The 16,274-nt window shown below is 41.0% G+C and overlaps 1 protein-coding gene across 1 annotated transcript in view; it reads left to right on the plus strand.

Moving 5' to 3' along the window:
• The window catches only part of IFT81 (intraflagellar transport 81), a 37,154-nt gene that overhangs the window by 5,998 nt on the left and 14,882 nt on the right, over nucleotides 1–16,274 (plus strand). Inside the window, exons 5-10 of the mRNA XM_063173095.1 lie at nucleotides 393–458; nucleotides 777–887; nucleotides 2,119–2,203; nucleotides 8,247–8,410; nucleotides 10,597–10,692; nucleotides 12,447–12,593. Coding sequence (XP_063029165.1) covers nucleotides 393–458; nucleotides 777–887; nucleotides 2,119–2,203; nucleotides 8,247–8,410; nucleotides 10,597–10,692; nucleotides 12,447–12,593 — 669 coding nt within the window. The remainder of the gene's footprint in view (nucleotides 1–392; nucleotides 459–776; nucleotides 888–2,118; nucleotides 2,204–8,246; nucleotides 8,411–10,596; nucleotides 10,693–12,446; nucleotides 12,594–16,274) is intronic.

The raw sequence follows: 16,274 nt of genomic DNA on the forward strand, positions 1-16,274 counted from the left end.
GTCTGCCAGGAATTGGGTAATGCTGGTGACATTAAGAACATATGTCAGACTGCATCAGATGTTGAATTCATACTGATTCGTTCCTTGGTGGTTTCTGTTTGTTTGTTTTTATTTTAGAGAAATCCACCTGCTTTTATTTTAAATGTTCACTGTAATACTCAAGGATGCAGATGAAGAATGTTAGCATAAAGAGAGTGGGAACTGTGGGGGAAGTAAGAGAGAAGAGAGATTGGAATCCTGGATGTTTGATCATAGATCAATAAAATTACAGCCGCCTCCGTGTATTCAGGGAAGAATTCTGATTTTCATATTAATTTGAGGAGAACTTAGTCCAATCCAATATACATGGGGAATAAATTAATATTTCTTTATCTGTTTTTTCTGCTTTTTAGGACATCAGTGCAATGGAAGAGGAGAAAGATCAACTGGCCAAAAGAGTCGAGCGTCTTAAGAAGAGGGTAATAAGAGAAGTAACACTCCTACATTTCAGTGTCATAATCCTTGGCCTGCAACTCCCATTTTGGAATGCAAACAGGGATTAAGATAAACACACTGAATGTCTAGGAAGGAATCAAGTAACTAATTGACCTACAGGGAATCTCCCCAGGCGCTGATCCAGAGCTTTTAAGAATCTCGAGTCCAGTCCTTTGCTGTCATTTCTGAGTAGTAACGTGTATGGAAGGGAAGTGCTAAGTGGGCTTGTGAGACATCTGATCTCTTTAATGTATTTCTCAGCTATCTGACAGCAACATGCACTATTTATCCACTTGCTGTAGGTGGAGACAGTACAAAATCATCAACGGATGCTTGAAATAGCAAGACAGCTTCGCTTAGAGAAAGAGAGAGAAGAATCTCTGGCTCAACAGAAACAAGAACAGAAAAGTCAGGTACTGGCATAACAACACACCTGGTAAAGAGTTGTTGATGTTTGTTTGGGAATTGTGCATTTTAAAAATACATCAGGAACAGCAGTAGATGGGAGAGTTTCTCCCAACCCCAGAAAATAAAATTCCATTTAAAAGATCTGTGTACATTTTAAGGGAAGAGGCTTGACCCTGCAAGTTTTGAACACCACAGTGAAGGTACTTGGCTGCCTCAGCTCCCACTGACATCATCCTTTAGCATTCCCAGGAAATGTTCCATGACTTACTGCTGGAGCACCCAAAGGGAACTCTTCACATTTATGGCAGTGAGCAAATGTTTCCTTGGTTTGATTTCTATCTCTGATCTGCACGAAGGTTGCAGGGGCTGAGCAACACAGCAAGTACCTTGTATTTTCCTGGGTGGGGGCAGTATGTATTCAGGAGCAACCTTGGGATTTAAGCCCCTGAATTTGGGAAAAATGATGTCCTGAGCAGCCCTGGGAGCAGCTGACATCCAAGAGTAAGGGTGGGTTTTATTCTGTCCTGTGTTGTCTAAACAAGATACTTCTATAGAGTCCAGTGCCATTTTGTTACACTGACTCACCAAAGTCTGTAGCCTGAAATCTGAGAGCGTTTCCTATTAAAATGGGAAAAGCTTTCAGATTTCTGATATTGCAGCCTTTGTCTGGATGTGGGATCAGTGGGAATCAGTGGCCTCTCAAGCTGTTGGGTCTTTGCTGGAGCCTAAGATCACTACTAAAATGAATGTGATGGCCAGTTAATTCCAGTTCTTACTGCACATCTCTCTAAGTCACAGAAATGCAAATCAGCTGGGGCTGGTTTGGCAGGAAGCTTTCCAGACTGCTCCTGGGATGGACAGTGGATTGCTGTGACAACTCAGCTGCATTGCAGGATAAGCAGAATTATCTGCTGCAATCCTGACTCCTGCTGCCTCTTCTTGTTGTTGTAATGCTCAAGCCACTCATATTTTTGGTTGAAAATTGTTGGATGAATTTCTGCCATCAGAGAAAATATCACTTGGGAGAACAAGAACACTCTTCTCAATTAACAGGAGGGAATATCAAGTAAACCCAGGCCAAGTGTTGAAAATTTGGTCTGGCACATTTCCCTTGTGAAACACAAAATCACCAGGCAGTAAAGCTGGCATGGTTTGTGTTTGGGGCTCTGTGGGTTGAGTGGTTTGCACGTGGATTTCCAAGGAGTGACCCTGTGTGTGTCCAATTGTCTCCCAAAGTTGTTCCACACGGAGCAGAGGCTGCAGAGAGCCCAGGTGCAGCTGAAGGAGATGCAGCACATGGTGGCAGATTCCAAACCAGAAAGTGAGTAGGGCTTTTCCTGTTCCATCCCAGGTTGGTGTGGTGCAAAACTTGCCATAGAAAGGTGTATAAATTACATCAAAATGATAGAATCTGACTACTTCTCAATTTAAATTTAGTAAAAGGTATTGTCCTGCTCTTTCAAGAGCATTTACTATTTCAGTTGCATCACACAACTGCTTTGCCAGCTCTTCTGAGTTAAAGGATTTTTCTCAGTCACCACCTCATAGCATTGTTATTACTTTATAATTTTACTTTGATTTTTCTAATGATTCTCATCTGCCACTGAACCACAAGTGGAACTAAAGGAGTGTCTCAACCATCTCACAGGGACTTGCAGTGGATTTTATAACTGTTCCTTTTTTGCAGTAGCTATCAGAGAGTTTATACAGCAAAGCTGTGTCAACAATTCTATTTCAGTTCCTGGGTTTTTTTAAGGCCAATGGAAACTTGATGGGTTCAGTTCACAGAAGCAAAGGTAACATAATAAAAAGCCAGTAAATATGTCATTTAATCATTGAGATGAAAATAAAGTTAACATATTTAATTTCCTTATCTCGAGTCTTGCTTGCAGGGGAAAAAAACAAAAAGTATTTAGATGTTCCCAATCAAAGCTTGGAGTCATTACTTAAGAAAACTTGTGTTGAAATTTTGCCCAAACAAAGACCTCAGGACTCAGCTTTGTAATTGCTTTCCCCAGTTACAAAGGCACTGCCTGTAGCAGCAATTACAGAATGCCAACTGTGGGGTTTTTTTAATAATTGAAATTAGGTGACCACAGTGCACTGAATAGGTTCCATTTATTTTAAAAGCTTTGTTGGTCTACGAGGTAGCACAATTTATTTCATTTTGAAGGTTCCCTTTGGCTGCAGTTTGGTACCTCAGCTGCCTGCTGGTATCAGCCCTGTCTGCTGACAGTGCAGCAGCTGGATGTTCACTGGCAGTCAGATCCTTCCCTTTAAAGGAAACTTCCTGCATTTTTAATGTTCAGGTGTTTTTACTTCCTAAACAAGATAAAATGTTCAGAGTTGTTGCTAACAAGCAAAAGCTTTGTTGTTTGTCTTATGGGTTTGATTACTTCACTTTATAATTAATTTTATATTTAAAGAAATGTAAAGGAGCTCTGGAAGGAAATGCAACTAGCAGATATTCATGAGTGTTATTAGCATGCAATTAGCATCAGCCTGCTTGAGCTGTGCCAAGAGAAAAAGCCTTATGGTTGGTAGGACTTTAACTCTTAGAAACATCATATTTAGAGGGCTTTGTATTGTGTCATTAATTGTTATGATGCTACAAAACAGCTGGAAGTGATGCTGCTGCTCCACAGAACACTCCTGCCCTGCTTGTTCATTCCAGTCCTTCCCTGTTCATTAACTTCTGCCTTTCCCTGTTTAATAACTTCTGCACTACTCAGGATATTGTTTAACTAGAGAAGGATTTGCTGCTGGTAGCACTAAGTAACATGAGTTTTCATATTCTGGAGGGTTTTTTGTGGTGTTTTGTTGTACTGAATATGAACGGTATTTTTATTAACACTGGGCTCTGGTCTGAATAACCACAACCCAGCTCACACCTCCTCTGCAAGACTGACATAATTCTGCTCTGCTGCACAAACAGAAATTGATAACATGAAGAAACAAATCAAATCACTAAATTCTTGGTCCCTGTCCATTTTATAGGACATTGCTGGTTACTTTATTGGCAGATATAGGAAGAAGTGAATGAGTAGCTTGAAAATATTGATTAAAAGAATGTGGTAAAATGATCTGTTGATGAACAGTAAAATGGGTCATTTATAAACTTCATCAAGTTAATAAGTAGAAACAGATTTAGAACACCGAGAACTTCAAAGATACTTGTCAAAGAGGAATTGCTTTGTACCGATGCCTATTTTATTTCATTCTTGATGAAAACCAGAAATTTAGGAACCTATTAACTTAAATATTCCATTTGGTATAAAAAATTAATATTTTTCTCTTCCACACAATTATCTTTTCCTAAAATTCCAAGTTTAAATGATCTCCTCCAACATTGCAGCCATTACAATTAAAAGTTATAGAAGTATTTGGTAAGGGAGACTGGCTTAGGTGGAACTTTATTTCATCTTCAAATGATTTCATTTTTTATAAAGTCACTGTCAATCAATGCAAGGTCATGGTAAAGCACTTTTAAGATAATTTGATATCTGTGATGAGAATACAAATCTGGTTGGTGAGATTGATGGGTTTGCTGTAGTTGATTTTTTTAAGGTCATTAACTCTTCCACCCCATTTTGAACAAACAAGGCAGCAGAAATTCAATGTAGTCTCTGTTAAAAGGATTAAAAGGAGTTTAATGGAAGGTTTGGAGAAATAGAATGGATGTTTGGCTTTTCTTTTGTTTGGTATTTACACCAGATTCCTGAAAGAAAAAAGCAAATGATCACTGGTGGAATAGAAATAAGGAAATGGCTGAATAATGAGGAGACCCTTGATTCCAAGTGACCACAGAGACTTGGGAAGCCAAGCTCGTGGCAACAGTGTTTATTTTAAGGATGAGCCAGATTCCAGGCTATTCCTCCAGGAATAATGTACATGCAATGCATTTCTGGCATGTGGGGCTCTTTGCTAAGGAGTGTCTGAGAAGAATTTGTGGGTCAGGAATGGGAATGGGAGATCTGGAGCTCCCACTGCCATGGATGAGGTGCCTTCCCTGTTTTCCTTGCTGGGAGAAAATGCCACAGCAGAGTTTCTGTGCCTCTGGGTCTGGCTCTGGCACATCCAGCCCTGCAGCCCCTGCTCATTAATTCAACATTCAAGAGAGCACTGAAGGGTCAGAGAGGTTTCAAAGAACTCTAATAATAATAATTACAAACATGAAAAGCAGAACTTGGAATCACAAATCCAGGAAGCTTTTGGTTTTTCAAGGATATATGGAAGGGATGACTGATCTTCCAGTGTTTGCATGTCCCAGGCCCCTGTTGAAGAGAGGGAAAGTGGAAGTGGTGTTCCTGTGGAGGAAATCATTTCAGCCCTGTCTTTGTGGCTGCAGAAAGGGAAGGGAAGGATTTGATGCTGGAAGTTTGTTCTAGACTTGGTCATGGCCTTCCCATGAGGTATTAAACCAGTTATTGGCAGAGGGTCATGAAATAAGTGTCTCTCTCTGTTTTTCCCCCTTTTAAAAACTGAATTCCTGTTGCAGATGGTTCTGGTCCAGGATGCCCAGTTGGCAGCCTGCAGTGGGATTCTGAGCACAAAGTTAATCAAGATTTAGCTCCATTAACAGAATTGTGCAGAGAAAATTGCATCTCTTCTACATGACTGAGCAAGCACGAATAAACTCTTTCTCCCATCCCTTTCTTTAAAATAATAATAATAAAAAAATTTGAATGGAAAACATGAGGAGTGCTCTGAATAGCTCTCCACATGTAAATATGTGGTTGGCAGGAGCTTGCTAAAATAACCTGAGGGCACAGAGCCAGATTTCTGTGCTGCTTACGTGTGTAGATTTTGTAACCATAAGTCAATGTTGAAACATTAAAAACAGAATTTATATGTGTAATGGAAAGATCTGAAGTATGCTGGCCTTTTTTCCTCTCTAGCCTGGGAATTTCAAAAGAATGCTTTTCACTGAAAAAAAGCCCAAAGCAGGAGCTGTGCTGTGTTTTGGTTTTTAAGGTTCTGTTAAGCAGCAGGAGTAGCTCTTAGGTAGTTACTGCTCCATGTGTTGAGTTGTACAGGAGGAAAAATATATCCAGGGTATTCAGGAAAGAAATGATATTACTCATGAGGGATGTTGACATCATGTCTTTCCCCATCAAGAAATCAAGTTTTAACTGGTTGTGTTGCTCCATGAGGAGTCAGCACAACACAGAACACTCAGGGGGTAGCAGGACTGGGTAGCAGCTCTGAGGTTATTTGAGAAATAAATCAGATTGTGATCAAGGTTATACCCCATGAAATCAAAAGGTCTCTGCTCTTATCAAAGCTCTTGTGGTTCTTTGCTAAGTTTCTTGTCATATCTACAACAAATCATTTAAGAATGTACTTTTTTATCAGAAAACTGGAGTAGCACAAGAAATTAAGTGTAGGTTATATATGCAGGTTTCTTTGCTGCTAAAAACGTCAAGAAATGGATTTAATTAAAATATTAATATTTCATATCAGAATAATGTAATTGATATCAGATTGATTTCCACACCACAGATCTTGGTGATAAATACCAGACTGGGAGGGTGCTCCAGCCAGTTCTGAGGTGACAAATCAGCTCGCAGGGGGTGTGGGAACAGCTTTGCTGCATTTGCACAGGTGGGGGATTTCTAGTGAGACATTAGGATGTGGTCCCTCCTGCCCAGCTCTGTCATGGCTGAGGAAGGTTGGAATTGAGCTCTTCTGGAGGAAGGGAGTGGGAAATCTCTCCCAGGAAATTCCAGTGTGTGCCCAGGGTGCAGCTGCAGTGCCAAGTGCACCATGGCAGAGGAACTCCACTCTCGCACCCAGAACCAGTCTGGGGCTCTTTGGTTTGATAAATGGCCCCTCCACCAAGGGGAAAAGCTCCTGTGGATGCTTTCCATAAACACAGAAATCAACAAACTGGGAAAGAGGAACTCCCACTCAGTTTTAGTTTCATTGGCAGCACTGCTTTCCCCAGGGCCTGGTTTTTCTCCCAGTTCTCGAGTTTTTCTCAAGAGCTGATGGCTTATTTCCCTTCTGGCAGCTCTCCTGGCAGAGTGGGCTGGGAGCAGGGCTCAGGAGGATCTCTCAGGACACTGATTTAGAGGTAAATAGCAGCAGAAAAACGGGGGCCCCTTTTCCTGGGCTCTTTCACTTTGTTCTGACCTTTCCCTTTGGCAGTCAGGCTTCTTAGCCTGAGAACCAAAAGCTGTTTTCATCCACATCCTTTCCCATCTCCGTTTCAGCAGCATCAGCTGCACTTTTGTGTCTCTGTGCTCAACTCCTCTCTGCTTGTGCAGTAAATGGAAGAGATGGAGATTGTGAACTTCTTGTTTTCCTTGGCATTTCATCACAATTCCATCTTCTCCCTAATAAGGAGAGAACTAAAATCCCAACCATAACAAGTTGTTTGAAAACCAAAAAGAACCCTGGATCACCTGGATCATGAAAAATACTCTGAAATACCCATTCCCACTCTCATCTGACATGCAGCTTCTGAATCTTGTAGTCCTTGGACAGGAATTGTAGTTCTTGTAGTCCTTGTCTCTGAGGAATTATTCACTGCACTGCCTGTTGTCAGTGGAGACTGTGCAGTGTCATTTAATGGATGTTTCCTTTTATTCTCTTGCATTTTTCTATCTGTGAATTGTTCTTATCTTGAGTTTATTTATAAATGATCTGTTAAGGGGCCTGAGTTACTCTGCCTAGAAAGAGCCAAGTCCTCCAGAGCCTGGTAAGGTGCAGGTGCATCAGGCTGGTCCAGCAAAGCTCATAAATGGGATTTTCTATTGGATTGTTATTTTCTGCATTCTCAGTCCATGAACTGTCCTGAGATTCAATGTTTGTTCTTTCAAGAAGAAATCTTTACAGGGAGGCAATCTGTGTTCCAGCAATGGAAAGGACCCTTAAAGTAGGCATACATTAAACTTTGCTCATTTTAAGGCCTTTTTAAATGCCAGACAGAAAAAGTTTTATTTTAGCACGAATCTCTAAGGATGTAATAAATCTATCAATGAGCTGGGCCAAATGAAGATTTTTCTACAGATAAAGGTTCAATGGCTGTTTATATCAGCAGTGTGTGTTGAATTCTGTATCTGACTCAGCTGGAGTTTCCTGTGAAGATGGGGTTTTCTTCTTATTAATGAGAAGAATCTCTCAAGGAGCTGATAGTTACATGTTCAAGATAGAGGTGCATAATAAATCCTCTTATATTGTTTAAGATCCAGATTAAAAATTTAAATCAAGTAACTCCCCCTTTCTCTGAGCACTGAAGACTCAAATGTTATGCTGTTATTGTAATCAGCTGCTAAATACTTTAATGTGTTGGGGAAATCAAACTTAATTATCTGCTACATTGCTTTTATAGACACTCACTGATTTAATTTGTTTTTAAGGTTTAATGAAGAAACTAGAAGAGGAGATAAATTTCAATTCCTACCTGGTAAATGAAAAAATACCCAGAGAGATGGAAAGTAAAAAGACTTCAGTGTATTTCTTACAGAAGTTGGTTTCAGAGCCAGCCATGACTCAAGCTGATCTCACTGCCCTGGAAAGTGAGGTGAGGCACCAAGGTCACCCTGGTTTGTGTTCTGTAGCATGCTCTGGGCTGCCTGGACTCTGCAGTGCTCTTATCCCTGCTCATACCCCAGAGAAAATGCTTCATTCCCAAAGCAGCCTCCCCTCAGCTGTAAAACCAAAGGTGTCTCAATCCCTAAGTGCAAACTCTCTGATAAGGTGTTTTTAAATACTCACAAAAGAGACAGGAGCAAACCAACCCCAAACCAAACCCTAAACCCAAACAAATCCTCAGGTGCTGTTGAGGAAATTGTGTTAATTCAGCACTCAAGGGCTGATTTTCCTTCTCTTCAGATTTCCCTTGTTTGAAACTCTCCCTGCCATCGAGGGTTTATCCCAACATTCCCTGAGGGATGTGTCCTCCCAAGGTGATGCCTCAATCCCTGTGCAATGGCTCAGAACTCCTCAGGGGTTGGAAGAGCCCTGCATTGTTTGGTTTGGTTTTTAAGAACAAAGAAAATTTAGGCATCAAATACTTGATTTACCTTTCATAAGCTAAAAGCAAATAGTCTCAGAAAAACCCTTATTTGTCAGATAAATCCAGAATGTGCAGAGGAGTTTGTTGCCACACAAGTACATTTATATATTAACTCAATGAAGTTTTCCTATTTGCATAATCCTAAATAAAATATTAAATATGAAATATAATGCCCTAGAAGAATTTAGAGGAATGTTTCTATTGATGATAATGAGGAAGATTTACACCAATGTTAGAGGAAGAAGAGCAGGTTCTTACCAGCTGGTGTTTGATACCCCTGGGATTTCCAGCTCAGGCTTTGCCATGAAATGGAGATAATGAGGAAACAGAGGATCCATCTTAAGGGATGACAGCACTAATAAATGGCAGATTAGGGCTGAAATAATAAACCAGCTCTGTGATTCAGCCTCTGCTTTCCTAGATTAGTTCCTCTAATCAAAACAATATTTGTGGCTGCAGTTATGTCTTTCAGGCACGCTTGAAACCCTGGTTTTTTGCACATTTCTTTTCCAAGAGTGTTGTTGGGTTTATCATAATACTTTAAAAAGCTTCAAGTTTTGCCCTCTTTCTCCATGATGTAACCTTTGATTTGTTATATTTTGGAAGTATCTTCTTCTTGAAAGATAATAAAAACATGTCATACACTTGGCTGAAGTCACAGCATGGCCTTAGGCAGCTTTTTTTTTTTCCTTAAGTAGGCTTTTTATTATCTCAGTGCCTTAAAAAGGAGCTGAAGTGCACCAAGCATGTTTCCATCATGCATTTTATAATATAAACCCCAGGAATTTATTCACAGAAAGGAATTCTTATGCCATTTTCAAATTCAAGCCTGTTCTACCACTAATAGAATAGAATTCACAGGAGAGTTGTTGTTTTTTTTTTCTGCAGGTGCTGGAGTATTTTTATCCTACTGAGCAATTTATTTGAGATTCTCAGTTTTCCAGGCACATGGATGTTGCTCCCAGAACTTGCAGGTGATGCCCAGCCCTGTCCCTGTGTTCTGGTTTCACTCCCTGGGATGGCAGCAATGCTCACACTGCTCCCTCAGCAGCAGCAGGGAATTAAAGGAAACTTGCTGTGGCTGTTTATCCCATGGCTGCTGGGAGTCCCAGAGCACTGGGAAAGCTGGAATCTGCACTCTGCTGTGGCTGAGAGCTCCAGAAACTTTGGCTGGAGTGAAGCTCAGCAGTTTGGGACTCAGGACAACCAAGTGCATCTTGTGGCAGGAGGAGAAGGCACCACAGGCCTGGAATATGATGGTCTGTGACTCTGCAAAGTGTTGATTAAATCTTTATCATCTAACCTTCATTTGCTTCCCTTTGAACTTCTGTTAAATGGTTGAATGAAAGGGAATTTTAGGTCATGTCAATAAAATTAAATTTTTCACTCAGTATGTGGCAATTTCTTTTTTCTGTACCAACTCACTGCATTTTCCCTCCACATGCACCAATTTACTTCATTTTCAGGGCCAGCATCATGGTTCTGCCTTATCATAAAGGCACAGAACTGGAAATGCAAAAACAGCCTCTTCCTGGCCAATACTTAATGACTCACAGAGCTTTTTGGGTCTGTTTCTCTGTTTTAAAAAAAGGAACTGGCTGGATTGTAAATCTGGGTTGCAAAGCAGTTAATTCTTGGAGAAGACAAAGACACCAAGCTCTGTTTCCTTAGTTTTCCTCTCTGTCTTGCAGATAGAGGAAGTCACTGCACAAATGAATCAGCTGATTGAGAAAAGGATCATCACCTATGAGCCCACTGACAGTAAATTCTCCATGTATCGCCAGCAGGTAAGGAGGAACAAAATGTGGTTTAAGCAGAAGCAGGAGAAAGAATCAGTCTCTGATTGGTTTCCATGCTGATTTTTTCCTTTGGTTTGTCTAACATAATCAGTAGAAATACATAATAATGGAGGTGAGAAGGGAAACAAAGAGTGTTGAACATTTGTATGTTCAGGGCTGAGTCAAAGGTTGCTTTTAGTCATGCCAGTGAAGGTTTTTACTGCTGTCCTTGCAGCACAGCAGTTCTGGAAGGGGCATTTTGGGGGAGTTATTTTGGGAAGGTTCCAGCTGTGGATGGATTCTTAGGAGGCAGCATGGGCCTGCCTGCTGCAGCTCTGGCCCTTCCTTAGGTCTCACCAAATGCCATTTTTCTCCTTTGCATCTGTTAAGAGGGAATTCTTTGATTTCTCATCCTGAGGCTGTAAAATAATCTTGCTGTAAAATAGGCTGTTTGGTCCAGTCTTAGTAAATTTCCAAGTTAAAAAAGGATTGATGAACTTGGAGATTTTCAGAGCTTACCCAGGAACCTGAGTGATTCCTTCTCCAGGCTACCTGCACCAGTTTTATGGAGGATCTTCAGTGTGATGCTTATGGTGATGGCTTGAAAAATCAAAAGGCTTAAGTAAAATGTACCAGTGGGAGGGAAAAAATATGGATAAGATATGTTCTGCAGTTCAGTCACAAATGCAAAGTGAAACTCTGATTTATTTTGGATGAGATGCTCTTCCTGAGAGAGAATCCTGCTCTGGAATGTGCTGGACCAAGGAGAGTCCACCTCAGGAGCTGCTGGGAGCTCAGAGCCTGGGGAGCTCTGTGCTTTCTTCTGCCAGGGCCTGGCTTCTGTTCCACAAAATAATCAGCTCTGTTGTCCCCTGGTTTGTCACCACAGACACCTCGTGCAGCAGAGCTGAGCTCCCACCCCAGCACAATTCTGTTGGAGATTTATTTAGGGAGAAAGCTGGTCCTCTCAGCTGAGTGTGAGAAAGCTGCTGTGTTTTGGCTTCATTTTTTTGTAAGTTTTCCCTTTCACATGAAGAAATGAGCCATGCCTCAAATTCCTGTACCTGCATCTAAATGAATGTGTTGTGTTATTTTAGAGGATTTTCCAACAAGATACAGAAAAATGCTTTTTTAAAAAGTCCTTGAACTAATGTGTACTTATGTTACCAAATCTGTTCTGGTCAAAACTCAGGTATTATTAAATATTCAGTCTTGTATAAAATATTACTTTTAAGTGTTTTATCTTCTAGACTAAGAAAAAAAATTAATCTGTAATCTACACTATTTCTGTACTTTATTGCTTTATTCATCATCTTTTAGCTATTTGCCAAGATTTAGTGGCTCAGTTCTGCTTTAGTGTAACATATTTCTGTAGGTTGGAGTAGGTTGGAGTTATAAAAATCTGTATTATGACATTTGTGAAATCTTGGATAACTTTCCAGTTAAGCCATGTTGGTGTATCTTACATATGCACCAAGAGGGACTAAGCAGAAGAAAGGGAGCAGCTAAAATGCCTGACTTTTTCCTCAATGAAAACGAAAAAATGAGGTGAAGAAATGTAAATCTAAAATGTAAAATACATCAGCCTGAGTCTGGGCAAAAAGGCTGTGCTGGAAACCTCATCCATTCTGGAGAAAGTTGAGATGCTGCAGCCAACTTCAGTGAGGTTGTGGTTTAACCTGCTGTATGTAATTTATACTTTTATCTAAAAATCATTTTTCTCCTGATTAAACAAGGCAGTTTTCACATTAATGATCTTGCAGGCTTCTATAATTTCCCGGAAGAAAGAAGCCAAGGCAGAAGAACTTCAGGCTGCCAAGGAGGAGATGTCCAGCCTGGAGAAGCAGGTGGAACAGAAGAACAGCCAGGCCCACGGGCTGGGAGGCTCTGAAGTCCTGACTGAGGATGAGGTAGGGATTTGTAGCTATTTTCAAATTATTAATTTCTCTTTTTCACATTGTGCCTAATCCATTGCAAGGTGTACAAGGACTCAGTGCTGGGCTGGATTAATATTCCAAATAATGGCAGTATCATCTCAGTGGTGTGATGGTGAATAACTAACCAGAAAGGTCAATATGATGATAAATAATGTAAAAAAATCTGTTTAATTATAAAGCATAATACCAGTGATTATCAGAGATGCAATTAGTCCTGTGGTATTTATTACCCACAAAAGTTTTTACTTAAAACCCAAATTTCCCAGACCCTGCTGAGGTTCAGCTGTGACACTGACTTTGGTTGGCCCAGGCACAGTGAGATTGGCAGCTGTATTTCTCAAAGCAGCTCTTTCTGCTTCAGAAGTCTGCAAAGAATAATGAGCTGCAGTTTGGTACTGGTTTGCCAGCAAAAGAAATTGACTTTTCTTCAGTCAGTAATTTTTTCCCAGCTGGGAAGAATCCTGCTAAGGGAACTTAGAGGCAGAGTCACTAAACTAAAGAGAATTTTATCTGCATCATTCTCTGGGTTAATATCATTCTCCCATGTATTGTCTTTGCACTGCCATCATTTAGCCAGAAGCACACACTCTTTGCTTGCCTGTTCTTTGTTTTTGTGCTTTTTTTACATACCACTAAATACAGGGAACGCCCTTTTCAGAAGGAACTCCCTTCCTAATCCCATAGGACGTGGCTGCTCCAAAAAATCCATTCCTTTTAGAGGAGTCTGAAAGTGTGGATGAGGAGTTCAGGTGGGAGGAATGGCACAGGGATGAGGAAAATGAAGATGTTGGTTTCTCTTCCCATCACACACTGTTCCCTCTCCCTTGGTAGCAATAATAAGGAACCCACTGCATTGGATTTCTCTCCACTCCAAGGTTTTCAGCTCCAGTGGGCACATTGCTGGAGTCTTTGACAAGTTTTTAAGCAAAAATTAAAGCAGAAAGCTGACAATTTGTGTTTGTGACATGTGATGGAAAGAAGTGTTTAATTAATCAACAAGAATGTATTACCAAGACAGCAGCATATGTTTTACATTATCTGCACAGGCACTGTAAGGTAAGAAATAATTGTGCCTATTCTTCAGGAGACAAGAAACTGATCCATAGAAATTTGAGAACTGGGTAGGAAGGAAACCTCACAACATTGTGAAAGGCTTAGTAATGAAAAACTCAAGTTAACTGTCAGACACAAGGAGGTGGCTCAAGACAGAAAAAGGACAAGATCTGTCTTGGACATGGCCTGCATTCCTTTTGTTCAAATATGTTCTGCTTTTGATTTTTAAAATATTTTCAAGTCTTCATTTTGCAGAGATGATAAATGAGCGATTTGGAAAAAAACACTGGCTTAAAATCAAAAGTGTTTGTCTTTTCATAAGAAGCATTTCCTGGTTTGTAAAGTATTTTCTGCAAGGAAATGTGTACTGGCAAGGAAGTCAATGTATAAATCCATGTCCTGTTCATGTTTATTACTTCCTTAGGTGAAGTGCAGTGGTACTCACAGGCACCAGTGCAAAGCAGTAGAAAGGGTGTTTCCTGTGCCTAAAGACTAGGAAAAGAATTGAATTCTTGATGGTTTTTGGTCACTTCTGTTTCAAAGGTCATGGTTTCCTCATCTGGAAGGTGGAGACAGTGATGTTGAATTCTTTGCTAATGCCTGCTGCCAGCATTGCTGCACAGGGCCTTGGTGCTGTGGGTTCTGCATCTCCTCCCAGTCCAGGGCAATGCACAGAGCCAGTCCTGCCTCACAGGGCTGAGATGAGACAGGACTGCCAGGGAAGAGGTGATGAAGCAAAAGTGCCATGAGCAGGTTCTCCCTCCCCAGTGAAAGTCTGGGCTCCTCACTCCCAGCCCACTCCTGCTGCAGGTTTGTTTCTGGTATGTTCTGCTTCAGGATTTGTATTTTCTGGTTCAGTGCTCCAGCTTTGAGGCAATAGCAGAGGAAATGTTGATTAATGTGGTGATGAGTCAGTGCTGCAGTTCATGGGGACGGGAGGAGTTTGGCCATTCAACCTTCACTTCACACTGACAGCAAAGAGCTTCCTTGCACTTTCCTCTTCCATTTAGTTCCTCCGTTTTTAAAAAGGCAGAGAGAGGGAGTTTTAACAAATAGCTTTGCTGTCTTAAGTTTAAATGGATTTTTTAATCCTGTTGAAGTGCTACAGTTAAAGCATCTCCTATACCCAGCATTTCTGATCTTTGTTTTGTCTCACTTTGCTCTGTCCTGTTACATCCCATGGCACTCTCAAGACTTGGCAATGGAACAATCAGCACCTTCCTAACTCATGCTCCTAAAGCAGCATCTGGATCTCCAGCTGGGGTGGTTTTAGCCTTTCCTTCACCAAAAGGTCAGGCCTGGCTTAGGTTTTTAGGTGCTGGTGTTTTGCTTTCTTCCACAGTCATGGAGAGCATTGCACTGGCTGTGAGAGGTTTTACACCTGGATAGAACTCAGCAGAAACAGCAGGGAGTAACCAATTCACTTACATCAAACACAAAAAAGCAGGAATAAATTGTCTTTGTGGATTATGAAGTCTTTTTAAGTACTTCAATCAAAGTGCAGTGAGCAGGGGGCACAGTTGGCAGCTCCTCACTGCAGCTGTCAGATTCTGAAAATTAGGGAATCACATGTTGACACTTGGAATGCTGGATGGTTCAATTACAAGTGATCCTAGGTAAAGCTGGGCTATTTTTAGCCCTTTACACAACCCATTGTACTTTGCAGAGTTCAGCACAGGGCCCCAAGAATGCTGAGTTTCCCAAGGATTCAGAGTTGTCTCTGAGCTGTGCTGAGCTGCAGCAGTGGGAATTAATCTGGTTTTCAGAACAGGGCAGGGGAGCTCCCCTCACTTTGTTCACAGCTGTGGGAGGTTTGCACATGCATTTACTAAAGGAGTTTGATCTTTTTCCATACAAATGCTCATCCATGCCTACCTGCCCCTGGGAAAACAAGACAAATGTTTCCATTTGCAAATAGAGAAAGCAGCCTCAGACCAAAGATCTTGCTCCTTTTCCTCAAGAGCTGTTGATCCACCTGAATCTGCCAGATTTTTGCTGTGGAAGTTCCTTCCCTGTCACCTGAACCAAACACAGGGGAATCTCCCAGAGCTGAGCACTCCCTCAGCACCCCCTGCCATGGAGAAATCCTGGATCTCACTGACCTGTGAATCTTCCCTGAGCACTGAAAAGGGGTTTTCATGATAAATATTTGAATTGATTCAAAGTTAGCAATGGCTGCTTTAATACTACTTGCCTGACCAGGAGCAAGCACTCCTGGAAAATGCTAAGGAAGAGTTTTCCTGGCTGAGCTGTGCCATGAGCAGCCTGTAGGATACTTTCATTTATTAGACTCAGCTTCTACTGCTCTTATCTTTTAGAAGCTCATCCTTCTATGTCTGAGTTATTAACTCTGTCCAACACTGGCTGTACTAGCTTGAATTTAGAGCCTCTTAGTAAACAAATATGGAAAACCTGTCATGTTCAGGAACTTTCCTAACTGAATTCTAATACTTTGGACAGTCTGTATCCCATTAATTAGTCTAGTTAGAAATTAAAACATCTGTTCCTCAGTTCTTAATGAAAATAGATATAGTCAGCTAAGATTTTCTGCTGCATGAATGCAGAAAATACTGTTATAAAAGACTTGACTCCAAAGTGAGG

Source organism: Melospiza melodia, chromosome 20 (genome assembly GCF_035770615.1).
Source record: "Melospiza melodia melodia isolate bMelMel2 chromosome 20, bMelMel2.pri, whole genome shotgun sequence".
In the NCBI taxonomy this organism is placed as follows: Eukaryota; Metazoa; Chordata; class Aves; order Passeriformes; family Passerellidae; genus Melospiza; species Melospiza melodia.